Source organism: Rhinolophus hipposideros, assembly GCF_964194185.1.
Source record: "Rhinolophus hipposideros genome assembly, chromosome: 1".
NCBI classification, from domain to species: Eukaryota; Metazoa; Chordata; class Mammalia; order Chiroptera; family Rhinolophidae; genus Rhinolophus; species Rhinolophus hipposideros.
Window position 1 is genome coordinate 69,474,332 of NC_138047.1, and position 22,960 is coordinate 69,497,291.

The window sequence follows — 22,960 nt, forward strand, 5'->3', positions numbered from 1 at the left end:
CCAGGGACATTCACTATAGTCTCATAGCATATAGCCTCTCCTAGAAAGAAAGCCAAAAGGGGAATGATATCTACAGAGTGAATCTGTTTCTTATATTACTCTTGTTGCTTATGGTAGTGTGCCGACTGATTGTATATGGGGTGCCATTACGTGCAGTGATCTATCTAGCATGAGTTTTACCTCAGTGATACTTTTTATCAGTGGATTTTATCTTTTTAACTTGTATAGAAACAAACGGAGCATACGTAGTATCCAGTATTGCTTACCACCATAGGAGATATGACAATTAAGTTTGCCAACTTATTTCAACACCGTTGCTAAACTTTTTAGATACCAGAGGGATTATTCATTATGAATTTGTACTAATGGGACAAACAGTTAACTAAGTTTACTACTATTTGGAAGTGCTGAAAAGGCTGTGTGAAAATGTTAGACGACCTGAACTTTTTGCCAACAATTCATGGCTCTTGCATCACGACAATGCGCCAGCTCACACGGCACTGTCTGGGAGGGAGTTTTTAGGCAGTAAACAAATAACTGTACTGAAGCACCCTCCCTACTCACCTGATCTGGCCCCCAGTGACTTCTTTCTTTACCTGGAGATAAAGCAAATATTGAAAGGAAGACATTTTGATGACATTCAAGATATCAAGGGTAATACAACAACAGCTCTGCTGGCCATTCCAGAAAAAGTTCCAAAATTGCTTTGATGGGTGGACTAGGCACTGACCTCGGTGCATAGCTTCCCAAGGGGAGTATTTCGAAGGTTACTGTAGTGATATTCAGCAATGAGCTATGTAGTACTTTTCCTAGGATGAGTTTGTGAACTTAATTGTGGACTTCATATACAAGGTAAAAGGCTTCACAGTTTACGAAAATTCTGAGCAATTTAGTTACTGAAAATTATAACTGGCTATCCAAACAGGGGTAAATTGCACTCCCACAATTATTCATTAAAGCTCTTATAAATATTTCAGATCCCCACTTAGGTAGATTGCTTTCATCTCTACTTCACCATGTTTTGGAACAGATTTAAAAGGCCGATTATGTCAGGTTTGGGGTAAAGTAGAGAAATAGTGGACTTTGCAAATGCCTCCATTTTGTACATACACATATATGGTGTTACTAGACCTATTTCTGAATAAAGAAACCAGCCACACAGTCCCTCTGACAACTGTCATCAGGACTAAATGACACTCATTTTTTATCAAGCCTCTTCTCAGAGTTATTGAAGCCTCCCATAATATCATCAAGTAAGTAAACACTGCCATGTATGTGGCTCTTGCTATTATCATGGAAAATAGAAAGCTCTCTCATGAGCTGGCACAGGAACTGTGGGAGTCAACATCCCTTTCATAAGAGTAGCATATCCATGCAATTTCATTTTATCTGGACACATAGATACATGGAAAAATAAGACTATTCCCTTTATCTCTATTGGTAATTTTTTTTCTAATAACAGCTGAAAACTTCACTCCAGTAAGCAGTTAGTCCTGCTGGTTGAAGAAAATAGACACATTATCTGAAGTAATAGATAAGTCTCATTAAGAAGATGGAATAGACTAATTCCCAGCATATCTCCCATGCGTGGGAAAACTAAATTGTGAAGTAGAGCAGTAACACATCAATTATACTTTCTGCATAGAATTAGATGAGTCTCACTGCTACTTTATACTACATTATGTAATTTTTTATAAGTAACCGCTTATATCAGAGTACCTCAGTTTGCTGCCTCATAAAAAAAAAAAAGGGCAGCCAATACTAATATTCCAAATAAGACTTATTCCTGAAAATACTTAAGGAATCCAGGTAGTCTATTTAAAATTTGTGATTCTACTTGTTAATATACCAGGGGTGCCAAAAAATGTACACATTTTAAGAGATGTTATTTATGTATTACTTTTCGAAGTTGAATTGAATTACAGTAGCAATGTGTAAGGATAACGTTCACTCAAAAGATGGCATTAATCGAATGCTAGCATCATTCATTGTATTACAATTTTAATACATTTTTTTTTTCCTTTCTTAAAATGTGTATATATATTTTTTTTGGTGGGGGCGGCACCCTCTGTATACCCAAAGAGTGGGTGTTTAGTATTAGACTAAAAACAACGCTACGTATCTGATGATACTACACTTTTAATAAAGATTTGTTCCTACCAATTAAACAAAAGATAACTAATAGCACTCAAAATAAAGGTTTTTCAGATCTTGTGTTAAATAATGATTTGTAATCAGTTTACTTTATGTAGTTTATCGGGTTTTTCATATCAGGTTATCATGTGTGAAGTACTTGAAAACAATTTTGTTTCTTAAGTAGTTTAAGTATCTCTCCCAAGCTCTTGTTTACACAATTTTTATTTGCAATTTTTTTTTACATATCCATGACATCCAAAATAGAGAAATTTCACATCACAGAAGTTAAATCAATGGAGGTTTGTAAATGAAGACTTTGCTTATTAAAACAAATGATAAAGTAGAGGATTTATTTGTTTCAATTTGTAGACTGTAATACAAACAAAATAATGATAATAGAAATGCTTTGCACATTATAAAGTGATATTTTTAAAAAGAAAGACATCATATTTATGTATATATGTATTCTAGTTTTTTAAAGCATCTTAAATGTTGATAGGGAGATGAAGAAGCATAAATTCTACAGCTCTGAGTCTAAGATCAGTTCTATCCTAGGCATGATTCAGAGGGAGTAAGAAAAAGTCAGAGGAGAAATTCAAGAATTGGAAAAGTACTGAATAGGAAAGTTGCTCCTTAGTGACAGACAGACTCTGAAACCATGATACTTGCTGTTGTGCTATATGTTTCACGACCCATGTGTACTAACTGGCTTGGGTTGCTGTGACAAAATACCACAGACTGGGTAGCTTGAACAAAAGAAATTTATTTCTCAGTTCTGAAGTCTAGAAGTCCAAGATCACCCTACCGGTGAGGTAGGTTTCATTCTGAGGCTTGTTAGACAACACTTACTCCAAAAGATTGTCCCTAAATTGTCCATTGTTCCAAAATGAAGGTTTGGTGATCCTTTTGCACAGTACTTTTCACTGTGCTACCCCTTTCAGAACACAATCATAGTGCAATGGAATTACACAGTAATTACAGATTCCTGGATGATTATCCAGGAAACAGTTTGGAGTTTTTTCCCAATTTATAGAAACATAGCCTGTTCAAATTCATGATGGAAAGAAGTTAGAAAATAGAATTCACTTTTTAAAATGTCTAAAATGAAGAAACTGTGATTTTGAGAATAGTCATTTTGAGAAAAGTTTGTTATGTTACTGTCTTAATGCTCTTTACTGAAAAATTGAAACACTTTTCAAGCACTTAGAATAATGCTAAATATTATACAACACACTTAAAAAGTTAGAAATATTTTTTTAATCCTTTAGACTTTTCATCTATGAAAATATGGGTAAAACATAATAAAATTGTTTTCCTAGAATAGGACTGTTACAGTGATCTAATTCTTGACTGATAATTTTAATTAATGAAACTGAATTTACCTACTAGCTTTTAATACAAATATGCCCTGAATTCGTTGTTGTTGTTGTTGTTTTTAAGGCACATATCAATATGTAACCTCTAAGTTAGGAAATATTATTTGCATCATAAAGGAATTCTCATTATTAAGTACCTACAACTATAACAGCTCTTAGAATAATGAATTCCTTCAATGTATTTAAATTGTTATTCAACTTATAAAACATTCAATGTTTGAAAACATTCATGAGAATGTTTGATCATTCAAAAATTTCCTTATCTCTCTCCTAACACTGTGCCAAAGATACATAACACAATCTGTATCCCTTTACACATAGTACACACTTCAAGATCCCACTTATTTTAAAGTTTAGTTGTCAGACTCAAAGATATGAAAATATTCAGAAAATGTGTTTAAAATACTAAGCAAAATAAGTTTGACTCTATGACCGTTTTTCGTACACATGCATTTGAAAGTTCTGCATAAGATTTCGTATTGCCTGAAGAGTGACTATAAGCAGAAATGATCACTGCCAGTTTCTCCCTGCAGAATGAAAGAATTTTTCCCCTTTACCCTATAACCCAAATATCACACTGAGCTTAAGGACGAAGCTGACATTTTAAAAGATCACCAAAAGTGTTCTCTTTCCAATTGCAATTATGCCCTCTATCTCAGTGGGAGCCATAGCTGGGGTCTTTTCAGCGCTCCAGCGTCTTTCTGGCTTCCTTTCATTATCCTGATTATCCATTCATTTGCCGCCCAGCACTCATTTTATGAAAGATCATGTCTGCTATTTCTATAATGAGTGCTTGACTTTTACTGCCAGCATAAACACATAAAATATATAATAATTAAAGTTCACTAGTCACGAAAGTCTTGAGATCCGTCATATTGATCATTTGATTTTTCAAGCAATTGCTTCTCAGTGAACAAGGCTGATTTTTGGCCCCTTAGGCAGTGCAAGACTTGTGGAAGGAGATGACTCTAACCTGGAGAGATAAATGTGAATGGGCACCATTTACTTTAAGGTACATCTTCAGCCAAATACCATAACGTATGATGTTAGAGCCAACAAAAATCTCATGAGTATTTGAAGATAAAATTGTGTTAGGCGTTAGAGATTAAATAATGCACAGTTTTCTAAATAGTTGTGTTGTTTAATAAATGTTGTACCTTTTATGGGCTATTGCTTAAACTCTAAGGAAAAAATTCATTGCGATAACCATGAAAGTCTGCATAACATAGATGGAAACTTCACAATACATTTATTTACATTAAATAAGGACTTCCTTATTTTGAACACACTGCCTTCCTTGTTTTGATAACATTGGCAAAGTCCCCTAAGTGCCTCTTGATAATGAATTCATCTGATGTTTACGCTAATAGCAAAGAGATTAATGAACTCATGTGATATTCATGTGGCTCTCTGGGGACATCAGGATGTGTTACATGAAGTATAATGTTTGTAAATGGATACAATGGAATATGTGTTATCCAGGGAATTGGAGTACTCAAATCCTCAGTTAATAATGTACCAGAAAATGAAGAGGCAGCTCCCATTGATACTGGTTTTCTTTAGGGATAATAAAGATCTTGAGGGCATATTCAAAACAAGCGCAAAAGCCAGCAGACCTGGGTTTGAGAGCTGGCTGGATCACCGACCAGCCATGTGGACTCGGGAAATTTTCTTCACTTCTTCTCCTCAAGCTCCTCAACTTTCGAATGAGAACTTAGTAACATTGGCCTTCTTAAAGGCTTATACAAGAATAAGAAGTAGGGAGGGAGAGAGCAATCAATCATTCAATCAATATAATTCCTCCCTCACAAGGTTATTTTAAGAAGTAAATGAAATGATATGCAATGTTTTTGATGAGTGCTTTATAAAATTTGCAGCATTGTGCATGCATTGATTATTGTTATTCCTTTGGAAAATAGGTTTTCTGAATAAAGTTTACAGTTTATTCCCCACACACAGAACCATGAATGCCTTAGGAAGACATTGCTTACCACATAAGGACATGGACACTGTTTTCATAATAAGAAAACCAGATCCAACCAATTAAAGATTTTCATCAAATTATCTTTTTCAAATTTGAAAGTGAGATATCAGGTTTGAAGCAATACAGGAAACTTCTCTTTTTAAGCAAGTCTCTAACATGCAGCAGTCTTCAGCAACTGAGCTGATAATTAAATCCAGCCTGTTGGTTTGGCTCTGTAGTGCGGAGTTGGGCCAGTCATTTCACCTCACTGGGCAAGAATTAAACATGATCTCAACTCCCAGTTCCCTTCCAGGACTAATATTCCGTCATTCTCATTAATTGTCTACAGTAATAATTTACCAACCCTGGGAAACTTCTAATGAGTTTATAGTACTTCTAGTCACATATAATTAAAAACCATTTTTGTATCTTTTGATTAAAGGAGACACCACATTTTCTGCGTCAGTTGATTGTCTTACCCATTCTCAGTAAATCCTAATTTCTTACCGGAAATTTTTTAAGTAGTATCGTATCTGTTCATATCTTTTTGATTTCAAGATAACGCTTCCATTGCCTAGAAAATGATTCAGAAGTGCAGTACAGGCCTCAGATGATGAGCACTGTCTGACCTTGAATAATTAGGGTAGTCACCCTTTCAGTTCATGGGCGTCCCTAATCTCAGGGTATATGTTCAGCTGTATATTCCAGGATAATCAGAAAATCAAGGAAATCCAAAATTTATGTGAGCAATTATGCTGACACGGCTAATACACTGCTAATATACATGAAATTCTTTCTGTATGTGGTCATATACAAAATCAACACATGATCACTCTGTACCCATTTAAAGGCATAGACATTAATAATAAGCATTACTACATGTTAGTTATTATATATTTATACATGGTCAAAAGCACTAAAATAAGAGTCAAAATCTCTAGGTTTTCTTTTTAATTGAATAAGTTTGACGTCTAATGTATAAGTTTAAGATGTACCTCATGTTACTTTGACACATTTATATATTGTAATATGATTGTAGATGTAGCAATATTTATCACATTACAAAAGTATAGTACAATATTATTGTTTATGTTTATTATACTGTGCATTAGATCTCTATTGCTTATTTACTACTTGTTACCAGTTTGTACCTTTAAACACCATCACTTTTATTGCCCCCACTATCCTCTAGTAACCACCATTTCACTCTCTGTTTTTTATAGGTTTAACTTTCTTAAATTCCACATTCCAGTAATATCATACAGTACTAGTCTTTGACTTATCTCACTTTGCATAGTGTGCTCAAGGTTCACCCATGTTGAAGGATATCCTCCTTTCTTGTGGCTAATAATATTTCATTGTGCATATGCACCATATCTTTTTTTAATCCATTAATTTATTGATGGACATTTGGGTTTTTTCCATATTGTGGCTATTGTGAATAATGCTGCAATAAACATGGGAGTGCATTTATCTCATGGGAACCCTGTTTTAATTTCCTCTGAATATATACCCAGAAGTAGAATTGCTCAATCATGTGGTAGATCTATTTTTAAGTTTCTGAGGAACCTCCATATTGTTTTCCAGAGTGGTTGGATCAATTTACCTTCCCACCAACAATGTATAAGGGTTTCCTTTCCACCACATCCTCACCAATACCTGTTGTCTCTTGTTTTCTCAATGATAGCCATTCTAACATGTGTGAGGTGACATATCATTGTAGTTTTGATATGATATGTATTTCCCTGATGTTGAGCATCTTTTCATGTAGCTGTTGGCCATTTTTATTTCCTCTTTGGAAAACTGTATTTCTTCTGCCATTTTTTAAATTGAGTTTTTAGGTTTTTATTTTATTAAGTTTACTGAGATCTTTATATATTTTGGATATTGATCCTTATGCAAATAAGATTTGCAATAATTTTCTCCCATTCTGTAGACTGTCTTTATTTTGTTGTTTCTTTTGCTACACAAAAGCTTTTGAGTTTGATGTAGTGCCATTTGTTGATTTTTGCTTTTGTTGTTTGTACAATTGGCATCACGTTCAAAAAATCATTGCCAAGACCAATGTCAGTGAGCTTCTTCCCTACATTTTTTTCTAGGATTTTATGGAATCAGACCTTGTTTATGTCTTTGATACAGTTTTATTTTTTGTGAGTGGCATGAGATAGGGGTTTAATTTTAGTATTCTGCATGTGTTTCTCCAGTTTTCCTAGCACAAATTTTTTAAAAGACTATCCTTTCTTGATTGGGTATTCTTGACTTCCTTGTCAAATATTACTTGACTATATGTACCAGAAATTCTGTTCCATTGGTTGATGTGTCTACTTTTGTGCCAGTATACACTGTTTTTGTTACTATGGCTTTGTAGCATAGTTTGAAATCCAGAAGCATGATACCTCTGGCTTTTTCTTCCTCAGGATCGCTTTGGCTATTCAGGGTCTTTCGTGGTTCCATACACAAGTTTTAGGATTGTTTCTTCTATTTCTGTGAAGCATGCTAGGGATTACATTACATCTGTAAGTGGTTTTGGGTAGAATGGACATCTTAAGAAAATTAATTCTTCTCATCCATGAACACAAGATATGTTTCCATTTGTTTGTCTTTTTAATGTCTTTCAGCAAAATTGTGTAGTTTTCATTGTATAGATCTTTCACTTCCTTGGTTAAATTTATTCCTAAATATTTTGTTGCTTTTGATGCTATTGTGAATGAGATAGTTTTCTTCGTTTTCTTTTCAGATGCTTCATCATTAGTGTAAAAGAATGCATTTGATTTCTGTATATTGATTTTTTTATCCTGCCACTCTACTGAAATAGCTGATTAATTCCAACAGTTTCTTGATTAACTCCTTAGATATCAGGTCATATCATCAGAAAATAGCAGAAATTTACTTCTTCTTTTCCAATTTGGATGCCTTTGTTTCTTTGCCTTGCCTAATTCCTATAGCTAGGATGTTCAGTATTATATGAGAGGAAACACATTCAGTTTTTCTCCATTGAATATAATGTTAGCTGTGGGTTTATTGTATATGGACTTTATTATGCAGAGGTAAGTTCCATTTATACCCAATCTGTTAAGAGTTTTTATCATAAAAGAATGTTGTATTTGTTAAATGCTTTTTCTGACTATATTGAGATGATCATGTGATTTTTTACCTTTCATTTTATTGATGTGACATATTACATTTATTGATTTGTGTATGTTGAACCATCCTTGCTTTCCAGGGATAAATCCCACCTGGTCATGGTGTATAATCCTTAATCCTGGTCAGGGTGTCCTTGAATTTAGTTTGCTAATATTGAGGATTTTTGTCATCTGCGCTATTGGTTTATAATTTTCTTGTGGTATCCTTATCTGGTTTTGGTATCAAAGCAATGCTGGCTTCATAGAATGATGTTAAAAATACTCCCTCTATGTTTTGGAAGAGTATGAGGAGGATTGATGTTAATTCTTTTTTAAAATGTTTGCTGGAGTTCTGCAATGAATCCATCTGGTCCTGGAGTTTTCTGTTATGGGAGTTTTTTGATTACTGCAAAATCCCTAGTTTTAAAACAGATTCTGATATTCTCTAATGATGTAATTTTGGTCAAGTCATTTAAGCCCTCTGAACTTCAATATATTAGTGAAATGGGAACTTGTTGACTTCATAGAGTTATTTAATGTGTGTGTGTGGCGGGTGTGGGAGGAGGTTCTAAAATTTGTCAGCAACTATAGCTAGCAAATCAAATTTGGTTCAGGCCTGGTTTTGTAAACACAAAGGCAGAGTTGAGTAGCTACAATTTAGACCGTATGGCCCACAAAGTATAAATTATTGATTATCTGGCCCTTAACACTAGAAGTTTGCAGATCCCTGGTCTAAAAGATGATTATTTGTGAACTTATTTGAAACCTCTATGATTTGAGGCAATTTCTGTGGATTAGACTTAAGCAACTGACATTAGGCTCAGCTAACAGGCATAACTAGTTAAAAATCCAATTTAAACAAAGAAAATATCTTTCTATAGTTTCTATTCAGCTATTTGGTATTACTGAGGTCTTAGATGTTATCAATAAGTATTTGTTGTAGCTAATACTACTATTGATCATTAAAAGATTTTGCTTAAGGAAAAAAATCTACTGATGCCTGGTTCACAGGAGGTTGATAGAATTTGTTTTTACAACTCTGATGTCCAAGTAGTGGTATCAGATATGCTTATCAGAGTGCCTCTACACTTAATTGAATATTAAATCTGAATCTTCGATAAGTGTTTTTGCTTCACAATTTACCTACATTTTCCAAGACTAGAATGAAAGAAATGATGAATCAATGAAAAGCTTACTGAGCTTACATTTTTCTGAAAATTGTCTGCATCCTATTATTAATTCTTTTTCTGTAACCATGGAGAGGAAAATTTTGTGAGAACTCAGCAAATGAATTAAATAATATGGGTATTCTGGGCCAAAATAGATCCACTCAGTGTCAAACATACTTATTTTCAGTTATTCCCAAATTTCTTTCTCAGTGATAAGTGGCATTAAATACTAATAAGAAATGAGACTCTATCCTAAATATCGTTTTAATTTTGGTTACATAAAACTCATAAGTATGTAACAGATTGATGTCTTTGAGATATTAAAATAATGTATTTTCATCCTCACCAATCCCTAGCTCCAAGTTGCCTCAGTACTTCCAAATTGGAGAAATGCTTGGAGGTCTTAGATCATATAGTTCCTATCATTATATAGCTAAATTTCTCTTCCACTATTATGGGCCAAAAAGTTTGAAGACCTGGTATTAGAGGGATATCCAGGAGAGGAAAGGAAGGCTGTATCACTTCTGGCCAGAGGTTTCCAGCGGAGTGCAGGAGATGGGAGATGGGCAAGTGGAGGGGCGTTAGATACACTGAAATGCACACCAAGGATACAGGGCCTGCGTGATGCTTCCCTTCCCACTACTGTCTCTGAGAGGAGTTCCTTGCTCACACCAGGCTCTGTACCAACAGATAAGACCTCAGATGGTTGAGAAGCCAGAGCTGCATGGTCAGGGAAAAGCAAAGTTTCAGTCTTCCTTCCCAAGCCTCTCTTGCTCCCCTGTGGTATAAATGCTGACTTTAAGCACACAGACCACTCTAGGGACCCTCCACAGTAAGTGACACGGTGATATCACAGTAATGTCTAAAGGGCTACAGAATAGTTAGGGGCTGGATGAAGAAAATGGCAGAAGCTAAGAAAGGTGTACAGCATCCCAAAGGGCGAAAGGAGGCCAGGTCAGCAAGGAGGAACCCACAAGCCCTAAAGGGAATGAAAAAGACATTAGCCAACCTTAGCAGACTTAAAGCTTCTGCCAACTTTAACAGCAGTCACCAATTAACGTTTAAGGCCTGGACCCAAGCCCATTGCACCTCAAAAGAGAGCTGCCAGAACATATCCAAAGACCAGCAAGAGGCCAGTAGCTTCCTCTCCCCAAATCCCAATATAGGGGATACAATGTCATCTTCCATAAATCCTGATATCATCTTTCAAAAGAACAAGGGAAACTGGGAGGAATCAGAAGGATTGAGTAATTCTCTCAAGTAAATTGAGCTGAAGCTAGAGACATGTTAAATTATTAGATCAGATTAAATTTTAAATCATATTGAGCTAATTTTAGTTTGTTCTTACTACTCAGCGGGCTTAGTCCTCCTGAGGAAGATCAGTTAAGTTTTTTTTTTTTTTTAAGTTACATTTTCTTTGCACACCCAAATTGTAGCACAAATAAATATGCAAACACGCTACAATTATATTGTTTTGTTTAAAGGAAACATATTGATGATAATTTTACTCAAGTCTTACAAATTTCAGAAACTGAAAGTGATAGCTCTTCTCTAAATACATAATAGCGGATGTGGAGGGAAGAGACAGAAATGTGCTGAGAGATAGACTTGAGTTCTCTCCCCAACTCAACTATTTACTCTGTGTTATTCACTAAAAAGTAATTTAATCTCCACAGTAGTGCTTCCCAACAAATGTGTCTTAGATAATGTACTAGAATATTGATAAAATACTGATCCATTCAGCCCTCAAGACAGCCAAGGCAGGGCCTGCAGTCGCTGGAGCCTCCACCTTTCATCTCTGGCTGCCCTAGTGTGCTATGTAAATTACCTCCTGCATGTTGAATATGATAATTTGGGGGAATTATTGTTCTATATGATTCAGTTTACTCATCCATAGAATGGATGGTGGGGAAGGAGACAGAAAGATGATATCTTCAGTCTTTTGTATTCCAGTAGTTCATGCTTCTATGAATATGAGCAGGAAATTCCAATCACAAAAGAGTCACAGGAGTTGCCATATACATGTCCTGAAAAAAAGAATTCCTACTTATTTTTAAAAACCTCTGCTTACCCCTAAATTCTTTGTTAACAGAAACAACTGAAAAATCAATTGTCCATTTCTCAGATAAGTATCTTTTTTTTATTACTCAGAGAGAATTTACCTAAGGGTAAGGAAATTAAGAAGGTTAGAAAGGAACCTATAGAACCTACAATATTCAAAGGCAAAATTAAAGTTACTTATATGGGATTAGAAATGTGTGTCCATCTTTCAGCAAACTGTTTTGTTATGAATAAATTTCAAAATCAACTTCTAGAGTGGTGATCAAAGATAAGTGATCAATAATTACTGCAATTCTCACACACAAATAAGTCCATTATCTTCAAAGTAAGTAAAAGGCTTTTCAAGATGAATGCCTCAAACCTGTTAAATATTTTTATTTGAATATGAAAGAAGGATCTCTAGCTTCCCTACTCCCTTCCCCTGAAATTTGCTCATTTATATCAATAAAGAATTTAATGCAGGCAGGATTGATCTATGAGCCATTTTCAAGTTGAGGCTAGGTTTTATGGACTTCTAAGATTTTTCTGTTAAATGAAATTACAAATGTTTTAATACTTTTGGACAAAAGAAGGGAGTGCAGTGTTCTTGTCAGTGATCAATCATTCACTGATTTCTCTGAGAATATGACTCTCCATAAGAAGTATGTACCAGAACAGGTCCAAAGAAAGAATGGTTGTCACAAATGCTGACAATAATTATTCTAGCTTTTGAGTTTTGGTGGCCCACTAAGTGCCAAGCAATGAGCAGCATGCTTTTGTGTATGGCCTACTTAATTCTCATCATAATAACTCTCAAGAGTAAGTATTACTATCATCACTCTGGCGTGAAAATGGCAGGAATTTTTCTGACTACACACTGCAAAGAGGTTTTACACATCCAATTGTTCATCACAGTCTAGTATCCAACTTTGTTTCTAATAGTTTACATGTTTACGTACCAAGAAGTTTACGCATTTCAAATCCACAACATAACTATAGAGGTAGTAATACTTTGCTCTCTATGAGCAAAGGCTGCCATCATGTGGACATTGTACATATAACAAAAACAATCACTGGAACTAAAATTTTTCATTGCACTAAGAATTTTGCAACTAGGTTCTTGAATTGTTACACACACACACACACACACACACACACACACCAGTGTTTCTTATAATTAAAATGCAAAACTTTCCTTCAGGTGTGATTTTTATAGCTCATTTAAAGGTGCAAGTGCCTTTGAACATTTGAAAAGAGAAAATATCTCCTCATTTTGAACTCATCCCATTAGTCTTTAAGGCAGTGTATTAGATTTTGTTAAATTTTCTTTTTTCTAATCCTCAGATAGGTTTTTATTAAATAATAGAAAGAAAGGTATAGTGAGATCCTTCGATGGAATTTTCTGAAGCGTGAGATTTGTAGCAAGAATTTATGGCAGAACTCTGGGCTTAGAGCACACTTCTATTCCTATACTTCTGTTCCATGCCAGCCAGTATTCCTGGAGTCTGTTGTGTGTGGGCTAGTCAGAGCTTGACCAAGGGTGACTATGGCCCAATTTTCTGTTACCCCAAAGGTGGAGTCTCCCTGCAATGTGTCAGCCACCTGTGTGTTTTCAAATACAAATGATATCATGAAATCAACCGTACAAATAGATCTCTGTGGTATGATGATAATTAAAAGCACATAGAGATGCCTCTTCCCTCGTTCCCTTGGTAAGTCCTGCCACCCAGTTCACTGAATCTAAAATCACTAGAACTAAACAAATTATTTGGCTTTAAGGCTTTGTACTGTTAAAATAAAACTGGGTGACATAGAGTATGTATACTTTCAATGACTATTTTTAAAACCAAAGTATTTTCCAGATACAGAAATAGTAACACATTGTAAGTTATACCAGACACTACTGAGGAGACACGGTACGCAATTATAGGTTCCTGAATGAATATGTGAATGAATGAAAGAATTGATTAATATGAATGGAGGGCATTAAAAAGAAATTATTTCACAGCGTTGCCCAAGCCATTTTGGCTGAATGTACTGTTGTGGTTTAACATAAATTTTATACCTAAGGGGGTGCCTGGGCATGAAATCACTCTTTAAATGTTTATTGAATGGATAAGTGAATAGGAGGGAATGGAATAAATTAGAAAATAGCATCAATATGAGAAAAAAGTAGAGTCTGAGGGCAGGGTCCATTAACCAAAACCTGTATTGAGCTTATTCAGTGAATACATATGTGCTTGCTCTGTGTTATGTACTATGGAAGAGGCATTAATCAAGTTACCACAAATAATTATAAATGATGAAGTCTATGAAGGAAAATTCTTCCACTTCATAGATACTTACCAATATGGTGTAGTGAGTGTAGGACAGCAGGAGAACTTGGGGACTCATTTCGTGCCCAGATATGTTCTCATTAAGTAGTTTCTGTATATTCTCATGTAGTAGTTCTGCTATAGTTTCGTTTTATTTCCGCATGTATCTATCAAGTCAAATTTAAGAAGAATTTCTTTTTTAGATATGAGTAAGTTTTTTTTTTCAAGATATTCAATGGTGCCCGGACTACCTAGTGTCTTTAATACATAAGGTTGGCAAATACCTAAAGGGTTTGCTAAAGCCATTTGGATGGCATTCATGGATAGTCCAATCATGCAACTTTGATGCTGTGATTACGTATGTGTGAGTAATCCTAAAATAGTGCCGCCAATTCCCACAAGCAGTTGTTCCTTTGCATCAAGACACTAATTCTCAAGTGCATTCCTCAAAACTCTAGCTCCACAGGTTATGTTATTGGTGGAGAAAAATGAGAAAAGGGAAATGAAAGTCAGACAAGTTTAGAAAATGCTGAATTAAACAAAGCCATGCAAGTTTTCTTTACTGCAGATCTTCTTTGAGCTTTTAATAGGCTGACTTCTTTGTAAATTTCCAAGAGGGTGTTTTTAAAACTTAATGACCACAGGACTCTTTTCTTGCAGAAGCCCTCTAGGTACTAGTGTCCCATGGAACACACTTTTAGAAATTCTGTTGTGTCTAAATGCAAATGACTGAGATAGAGGTTGGCACTGGGATGATCCAGTAATATTACAAATCCATTAATATTCATAATCATTTTAGTAAACTCAATTCATCAAATTATCTGCCCTTTTCAAGCAACACTCTGAAGCAACAGCACTTTAGACATCGATTTCATAAGTTCAGGCTGTGAGGGAGGCTTCAGTGCAATGCAGGTCCTGGAGTGTCAGCAGGGGGCGCTGTGGGTGAGGCGTGGGGATATCCAAGAGTGGATGATGATAGGGACGCACGACCAACTCTACCTTGGGCCTTCTTACTCTGTTTACCTCAGGTTGAATGTTGATCCCACTTCCAACATTTTCTTTTAGCTCATTCTTATAGAACCATGGATGACATGAAACAGGTAAAAAGGTAATACATCACCAAAAGTGTATAATTTACTCCTTCCAGATAGGCTTAGTTTTTCTCCCTAAGTTTTAAGCAGTCTGTCCTCAAATAATCCAAGACCTGGGGCAAGAGTACAAATATGGGTCCACATATCCTAAGCCTGACTACATAAAAGTTACAAATCAAGCTAAACAGCTGGATAAAATATGTTGTATCATCTTAAGCTGGACAAATATACCTTCCTGACCTCTAGGAAGCCAGGTTTGCATTTCTAATTCATGACTAGGTAGGGGTTCTGTCCTGACCCGTGACACAGGAGTCAGCCTCGGGTCCCCTCTATTCCACATCCAGCTCTGTCGTGCACACGGAAGGGTCTCCCACACAGAAGTGTGTGCCCCTGAGCTTGCACATCCTAGTTCTGTCCACACTCTCCAAACACCACCCTACAGACCTGTGTGTACCCACGGCTGTGAAATCTGCTCTCTGGAGATAATCCTTAGGAATAGGCCTTCATGAGTCCTGAACAAGTGCTCTGAGCTGCTTGGGCAAGGAATTCTAGGGCACCCTGAGGATGGCGCTCACTCTGGACAGGCTAATGACCTTGGCTCTGACCATTTTCACCCTGTGAGAAGGGGCGCAGCTAGAGGAGGGCCAGAGCGAGGCATGTCTCAGCACCAATAGAATATTTGGAATTGAGAATAAAAGCTCTATGAAAATCACACTTAAAAAACGGCAGTCTTTGCAGCTACCTCAGCCTCTGGGGTTAAAAAAAAAAAAAAGAAGACGAAGAAGAAGAAAAAAATATTTCTTATTTTAATTTAACTACTTCTGAAAGCCTCTGGTCAACTTTTCTTCTTGTTCTCCAAGGTAAGATTATTTCCCCTTTGGCATTAAAAGGAAAACTAGATCAGTTGTGTGAAAAACCAAAAATGATGTATTTTATCAACTTCAAACTTGTCCCAAGGCTTTCTCCCACACTGTGTTAAATAATAGAAGTCTTTTTAATTGAATTTCTTTGTGTGTAGCATATGCTGGGTGACATTATGCCAGCATCTTGCCCTAAGCAGCAAAATGTTCTTCATAAAAGCATTAAGATCCAGGGCGTCATTCTGCGTGTTGGGAGGGAACACAGAATTGCGACAGCTTGAAACCACATAAAAACAGTTCCTCTGAAATGTAATTGTAAAAACACATTGCAACAACCTGGGGGGAGGGGGAATATTTAGGATTATAGAATGAAAGCAAAAAAAAGAAGAGGAAGGGAGGAAGGGAGGAAAGCACTGTGGCACACCTCTCTATAGAATTGAAGCAATAATGTTTGTCCTAGCTCTCCATCGGCCAGCTAATCTGTATACACATTTCCCCCTTGAAGGCCACCATTCTTTAGAGGTGGGATTATAAATGGATGTGCTGAGGATTGAGGCAATAATTATAACACACTATTGTGTTCTTTCTCCCCCAAGGATTCTAGAGCTTCAGCAGAATGGGGACATGGACATCCTGAAGCACAAATGGTGGCCAAAGAACGGCCAGTGTGACCTGTACTCTTCAGTGGATACAAAGCAGAAAGGAGGTGCTCTGGACATAAAGAGCTTTGCAGGGGTTTTTTGTATCCTGGCTGCTGGAATTGTCCTCTCCTGCTTTATAGCCATGCTGGAGACGTGGTGGAACAAGAGGAAAGGCTCCAGGGTCCCCTCAAAAGAGGTACTTGTTTTGGAGCTTGGGCACCAAGCTGAGCCCACCAGCAGGCTGTTTCAGGGAGGTTAACCACCGGGGCGGGGATGGCGGGTTGGAGGTGTCCTGTTTCTTCTTTCCTGGAACAGTGAAAATAAATTTGTGAAACCTGAAAATTGGGAAGATCAATACCAGTTTCCGTTTTAGGACATCCCAGATAAATGAAGAGGAGACTAGAGTGTTTGAAAGACTGACAATTTCATGTGCTTTGAAATTCTTCCCAATCTCAGGATAGAATTTAATTCAATGACTTTTTAAAGTCTGTGATTCCCTTGACCAGTTCACAAAGATGCTTATCATTTTATTTCCATTTGTTATTTAACTTATAGATAAATTACTCTTTGTGTCTCTAAGATTCAGCCTAAGAAATTCAACTGTACAGTAAAATAATCAGAATTTGCTCTTCACCACCAGTGACTGCTGCCCTCTGTCAGTATGTAGAACTAAGGGAAGTGATCACATGTTTTTAGCTCTGATGGCACTAAGCTTTTAACAAATCCACACAATGGGGTCATCTGGATTTCAATATTTCTCCTTTACTCTTGAGTCAGCTCAACTCCAAGGCCATGTTAAAATTTTTCCAGTGATCTGAGAGAATAATTTACAGAGTTACACATAATCTCTCTTTTAAAGTGGCATGTGCCTTGTTTTCATAAAAAAATTGTGGGATCTATAAGTATCTTATTTCCATTGAACCAAAAATGTGAAAAAATTTTAAGTAATGAAATAATATTCACTAAAGCTTCAGAAACTGAAATGAAAACAACCTAATCTGCTGAATGCTTTGATTGGCTAGATAGTTTTAAAGTAAGACAGGTTTAAAAGTTTCTATGACTAGACCTTGGCTAACTGATGCTTAGAGCAAGTCCTAAAAGGGTCTTCTGCTTTAATGCACAAATAAAAATGACTTCTCACTTGCACATGAATTTTTGCATGTTAATGTATTCTTTCAAACATATTGTTTTCTCGTCTAAGGATTCCTCCCTACCACCTGATCAGTACCATTTATAAGAAAAAGCTTGGCTTAGCAAAGATAAATCTTAGCTTCTTACTTGTCTGAATGATCACACATTCTAAATTAGTGGAGTATGAACTAAAAATTAATCAGGTTTTATTGTAGTGTTTTCTTTGTGGAATAAGCTTCTGGTATCTCTACTGTCATTGATTCAATGCAAAAGACTACATTAATACAACATTATAGCTGAGACTTCATATTCTCAAAAATCTGGAAATTAAGGACTCCCCAAGCTCCTTATGTTTTGAATTACTATATATGATATTAAATTTTTGCATTATTATATCTGTTGATGGATGACTACATTAGAGTTGCTGTGGGAACCATAAAATTATATCTTTCATCCCTCTAAAGCCTCAGTGATAATATTGCATTAATGGATATTTTTTATTGGATTGTGAAATGAAAAAGAAGGAGGAAAACAGTGATGCACTCAAAATATTTTTCACTTAGGAGCACTATAATAGCACAATAAAAAAAACCACACACTCCATTCTAACTCATGATGGCTAATCCAAATCTGATAAACAAACATTTTCTCCTCTTATGATTAATAGCTATTTTAAAACCTCATAAATTTAATTCATTGAACTTGGCCATAAATAAAACCAGTACAAAGGACACTTTTATTTCTTGCCAGTTTTATTTTTTTCAAATATTGGGCTTTAATGCTCACTTTTAATGAAAATCCTAAGGGATTTATGAATTGGTTTCACGTTCAGAAATCTGAGGTTTTACTTCCTTTTTCTTTATTAAGCACCTTATTACTAAGACTGTGAGTTACTAGCATAACTTACAGCATCTTTAATTTAGAGGCCATGTAGCTTATACCTGCCCTAAACTAAAGCTGTCACTTGCATGTCATGACTTGAAGGGGTCTCTAAGTGTCCCTCCGACCTCACAACATTGCTTCATTCAGGTTCTAGACAACGTGAGTGTATAAACTCCCTCAATTAGAAATTGATTGTCTTGTGTTGAATGTTGCTCTCTCTAAACAATCTCTCATATCTCTAGCCACTATAATAGTCACTAACACTGTAGTGTGAACTAGCATATCAGCATATCGTATCACTTATCTCCAAGAATGGAAATTGAGAGTTATGAGTGAGTAGTGGAAAGGAACAAAAATCCGTCTTGGAATGAAACACCCTGAAAAAGGTGGAAGCATGTGTAAAGAAGAGGTGGGAGTGGGGAGGATGAGTTGCCAAAACCATACTCTTTATGTGTGCAATTTTGCCTGGGTCTGTCCCTGCATTTATAGAAGGCAATCACCCATCTACTGCTCCCATACTTTGTAGTTGCATGTGGCATACGTTCATGTTAGAACTTTTTACTGTGAGAAAAATGTTTATTATAGATAGCCTAATCTCAGAATCCTTGGTACCCCCAGTACCTAGCACAGTGCCTGGCTCATATTAGGTGCTCAATAAATACTTGTTAAATGAGTAAACCCCAAAGTTCAGTTCATTACATATCATGTTTGCTGAACTACTTTTTTTTTTTTTAAACCATGGAAGCTAGTACTGATGAGAACCTTATCTTCTTTTTCTTCATCTCCAGGATGACAAGGAAATTGACCTGGAGCACCTCCATAGACGTGTAAATAGCTTGTGCACAGATGACGACAGCCCCCATAAACAGTTTTCCACCTCGTCAATTGACTTGACCCCTCTGGACATTGACACTTTGCCAACACGACAAGCACTGGAGCAAATCAGTGATTTCAGGAACACTCATATTACCACAACCACCTTTATCCCAGAGCAGATCCAGACTCTTAGCCGCACACTATCAGCTAAAGCTGCCTCTGGTTTCGCTTTTGGCAACGTGCCTGAGCACCGAACTGGCCCTTTTAGGCACAGGGCACCTAATGGGGGCTTTTTCAGGAGTCCTATAAAAACAATGTCATCTATTCCTTATCAACCAACTCCTACCCTGGGGCTCAATCTGGGTAATGATCCAGACCGAGGCACCTCCATATGAGCATCCAACAAATCTCTTCACTGTTTCTTTTGTAGGACTCCCTTTGCAAGGAACGACTGTAATGTTGTGGGACTAACATGGATGTAACATTTTTTTTTAATCAGGATTATTAGTAACAATTCTAGTTATTTCTCCCCACCTCCTCCCTCCTCCCTCCTCTATGCCTTTCTCTGTCTTTTCCCCTCTCTTCCCATACATTTCCCTCCACTTTTTTTCATTACTCAACGTGTTCCCCCAGAATGTAGTATATTAGGATCCTATTAGTCTGCTTTTCATATACTGTACTTCAAGTATAGGAAATGTGCACTGAGTATACTAAAAGTATATGCAGGATTAATTTTACATAAAGGCCTCTTACGTAACAGTTCTCTATTTTGAAAGACATAATTGCAATAACTTCAGTCTTTTTACATCCTTCTGCTGCATCCATACAATGCTCCACTGCTGTTGAGTGTCCTTTAACTGTGGACCAAAGGCAACCCCTGCAGTGTTTATAAAATAATTTGAAGACCATTCAGGCCACATAATATGAGAATGCAATTTTGTAGGATTACAAAAAAGCCATTAATATGCCAGTCAAGACTACAGTTGAAACTACTCTTGCACTGCAACAGTGCATATGACCTTTATGTGATTGTACAGTATTAAAAGTTTTTTCTTATGTACAGTAAACTTTATCATATGGCAGAAGGCTCTATTGTGTTAAATAAATTAGTATCTCATATATATACATATATATGCACCTATATAATGTGTATATATATTGAAAGGCGGCCATTGCTATTGCAATTCATGTAATGAAGCTTTAGTTTAAAAAACAGGATTGTATGCAGGAACTGTGTTTAGTGCAGGGGGTCTTTTCAGTTAGAAAAGGCAGGTTGCTTTAATGTTATTCTGACTCGCATTGTTTGCCAACAGAGAATATTTTATACTTTTGTTATTAAAACATCCAGGGCGATTTAATATTTGTTCCTAGATGTAAGTCATGTGAGTAGGTTTTGCATTTGTTATTCAGCAGTGTATAAAGCTAACCTTGATAACTTTACTTTTAATTAATTATCTAAATGGAAAACGCTATTAGCTGAACCATGTCCACAACAGCACATAGAGCTCGATAAGAGTTTATACATAGATCATTGAAGGCTAATAAATTCTCTTCCAAAGCAGTAAGCCAATTAATACAACTGTAGTTGGGGAGAGGTGGGAGCCCTTAAGAAATTGATGTGGCCTTAATTACTGTCATACATTATCCTAAAGAAAATATAATAACGATACTGGGCTCTCAACTCCCTTTTTATATTCAGTTCTACTTGGAGGAGTTATGTATTTTTTACATTAGTGCCAAGTGTGTAGAAGGATGATGCAAAAACAGTGCCCCTTTGCGCACAACCTTTTAAAGTAGCATTCTTACCTGTTAGAAATGTAGAATGAACTTCGTTTGTAATCCTCAAATTAAAATGTGGTAAGTAGGAAGCAAGAACTTATCCTGTGTTCTTACACAGCCATACACTTATTTTAATCTAATTCATTCAGTGGCTAGGATTGATGTAGGCATCAACCTATGTGATTTGCTTTAGGAGAAATTAAAGGTATATTATATTTTGATGCTAATTATGTTCTGGGGAGCATCTTGTACTGTCACTGTTTTTGTACTAAATCTTCAAATATTGTCTACTGTGTAAGGCAGAAAAATTTCTTATCATGCAAAAACCATTTTGTTTCCAGGGTAACAAGTACCTAAGTGCATGCACAACTTGTTTTCCCTTGTAACATTCATGATCTCATCCATGACTCTGATTTTAAAACAAAACAACAACAAAAAAAATTCTTTACAAAAAAGCTATATAGGGACATTCCAGATGTTGCAGTGATTTTAGCTATCAAACTGTTAACCATGTACAATATTTAAAATAGGCCTATTTTGATGTATTGCCTATTATATAAATACACAAATCACTTTTTGGAGGCCTCAGTTATGAGTGGCAGAGCTTTCTGTGTATAATTTGTCTAAATAATTTGTCTAATAAAAATGTTTTCTAAACTTGCTCTCATACCATTGAAGTCTTCACTATACAATTAGAAAATGCTTACTCTCTCACATATTGAGCTGAATTTTTTAAAAATTCTTATCTTGAGTTAAAGCATAAAACACATTAAGTTTTACTAGCAGAACTTTGCCAAAATGAATGGCTCTCTGAAAACAATACTAAGTGTTGTCCTAAACGAATGAAAGACTCCTTTCCTGCTGTTTGAGACTATTTGAATCAACAATATATTTGTTTTTCTTTATGTATGTCTCTGTGAGCACTTTCTGGGGAGAAATTTATCCTATTTCATGTACACAATACAACCATTAATAATAGCAGAATGAGGATTTGTTGCATCAAAGAAAAAGAAAAAAGAAAATTAAGGGTAATTATTAAACTTAGAATTTATGTATTAATAATTGCTTTGCTGTTAGAGAAATTATTCATCATACTGAATCTATTAATTTGGATATTAATTGACTCCAAATTATTTCTAATACAGTACTATTTTCTGCATTTGCACAATATTTAATTCGTCTCACATTTAACTTGTTCAATGGATATATATTTGAAAATATATTCAATTTAGATTAAAATATCTGCTGTTCTAAAATTGCATTAAAGATTAATTTTTTTGTACTGTTGGAACCTGGAGGAACTGTACAGATCGAGACTATCTCCCTTGTTTTTACAAATAAGGGAACATACGGTGCTTCAAAGCGATGACTTGCCCAAAAGTTTGAGAATCTGAGACTTAAAACTGGGTCTTTTTTTTCTTTTAACTGCCATGTCACATTCAGTCACATTCACGGGTGCTCATGGGTTGTGAATGCAGGGATGGCTCGAGTACAATGCCTTCACCCACTCCTCTTACCTAGCCTAGGCTGCAAATCTCTAGGAACCTCCTTCCTCGTCTGGGACCACACAGAGCTTCTGATTCAACTGCTCCTTTCACAGATGGAAAAGCAAATGCCAAGGTCATAGCTCCTGACAGAA

The 22,960-nt window shown here is 35.9% G+C and overlaps 1 protein-coding gene across 2 annotated transcripts in view; it reads left to right on the forward strand.

Moving 5' to 3' along the window:
- GRID2 (glutamate ionotropic receptor delta type subunit 2) overlaps positions 1–21,987 on the forward strand; it is a 1,327,346-nt gene extending 1,305,359 nt beyond the window's left edge. For both annotated transcript variants that reach the window (XM_081037560.1, XM_081037561.1), the window contains 2 exons: positions 16,669–16,909; positions 19,515–21,987. In XM_081037560.1, coding sequence (XP_080893686.1) covers positions 16,669–16,909; positions 19,515–19,937 — 664 coding nt within the window. In that variant the 3' untranslated portion in view covers positions 19,938–21,987. The remainder of the gene's footprint in view (positions 1–16,668; positions 16,910–19,514) is intronic.
- Positions 21,988–22,960: the final 973 nt, after the last annotated feature.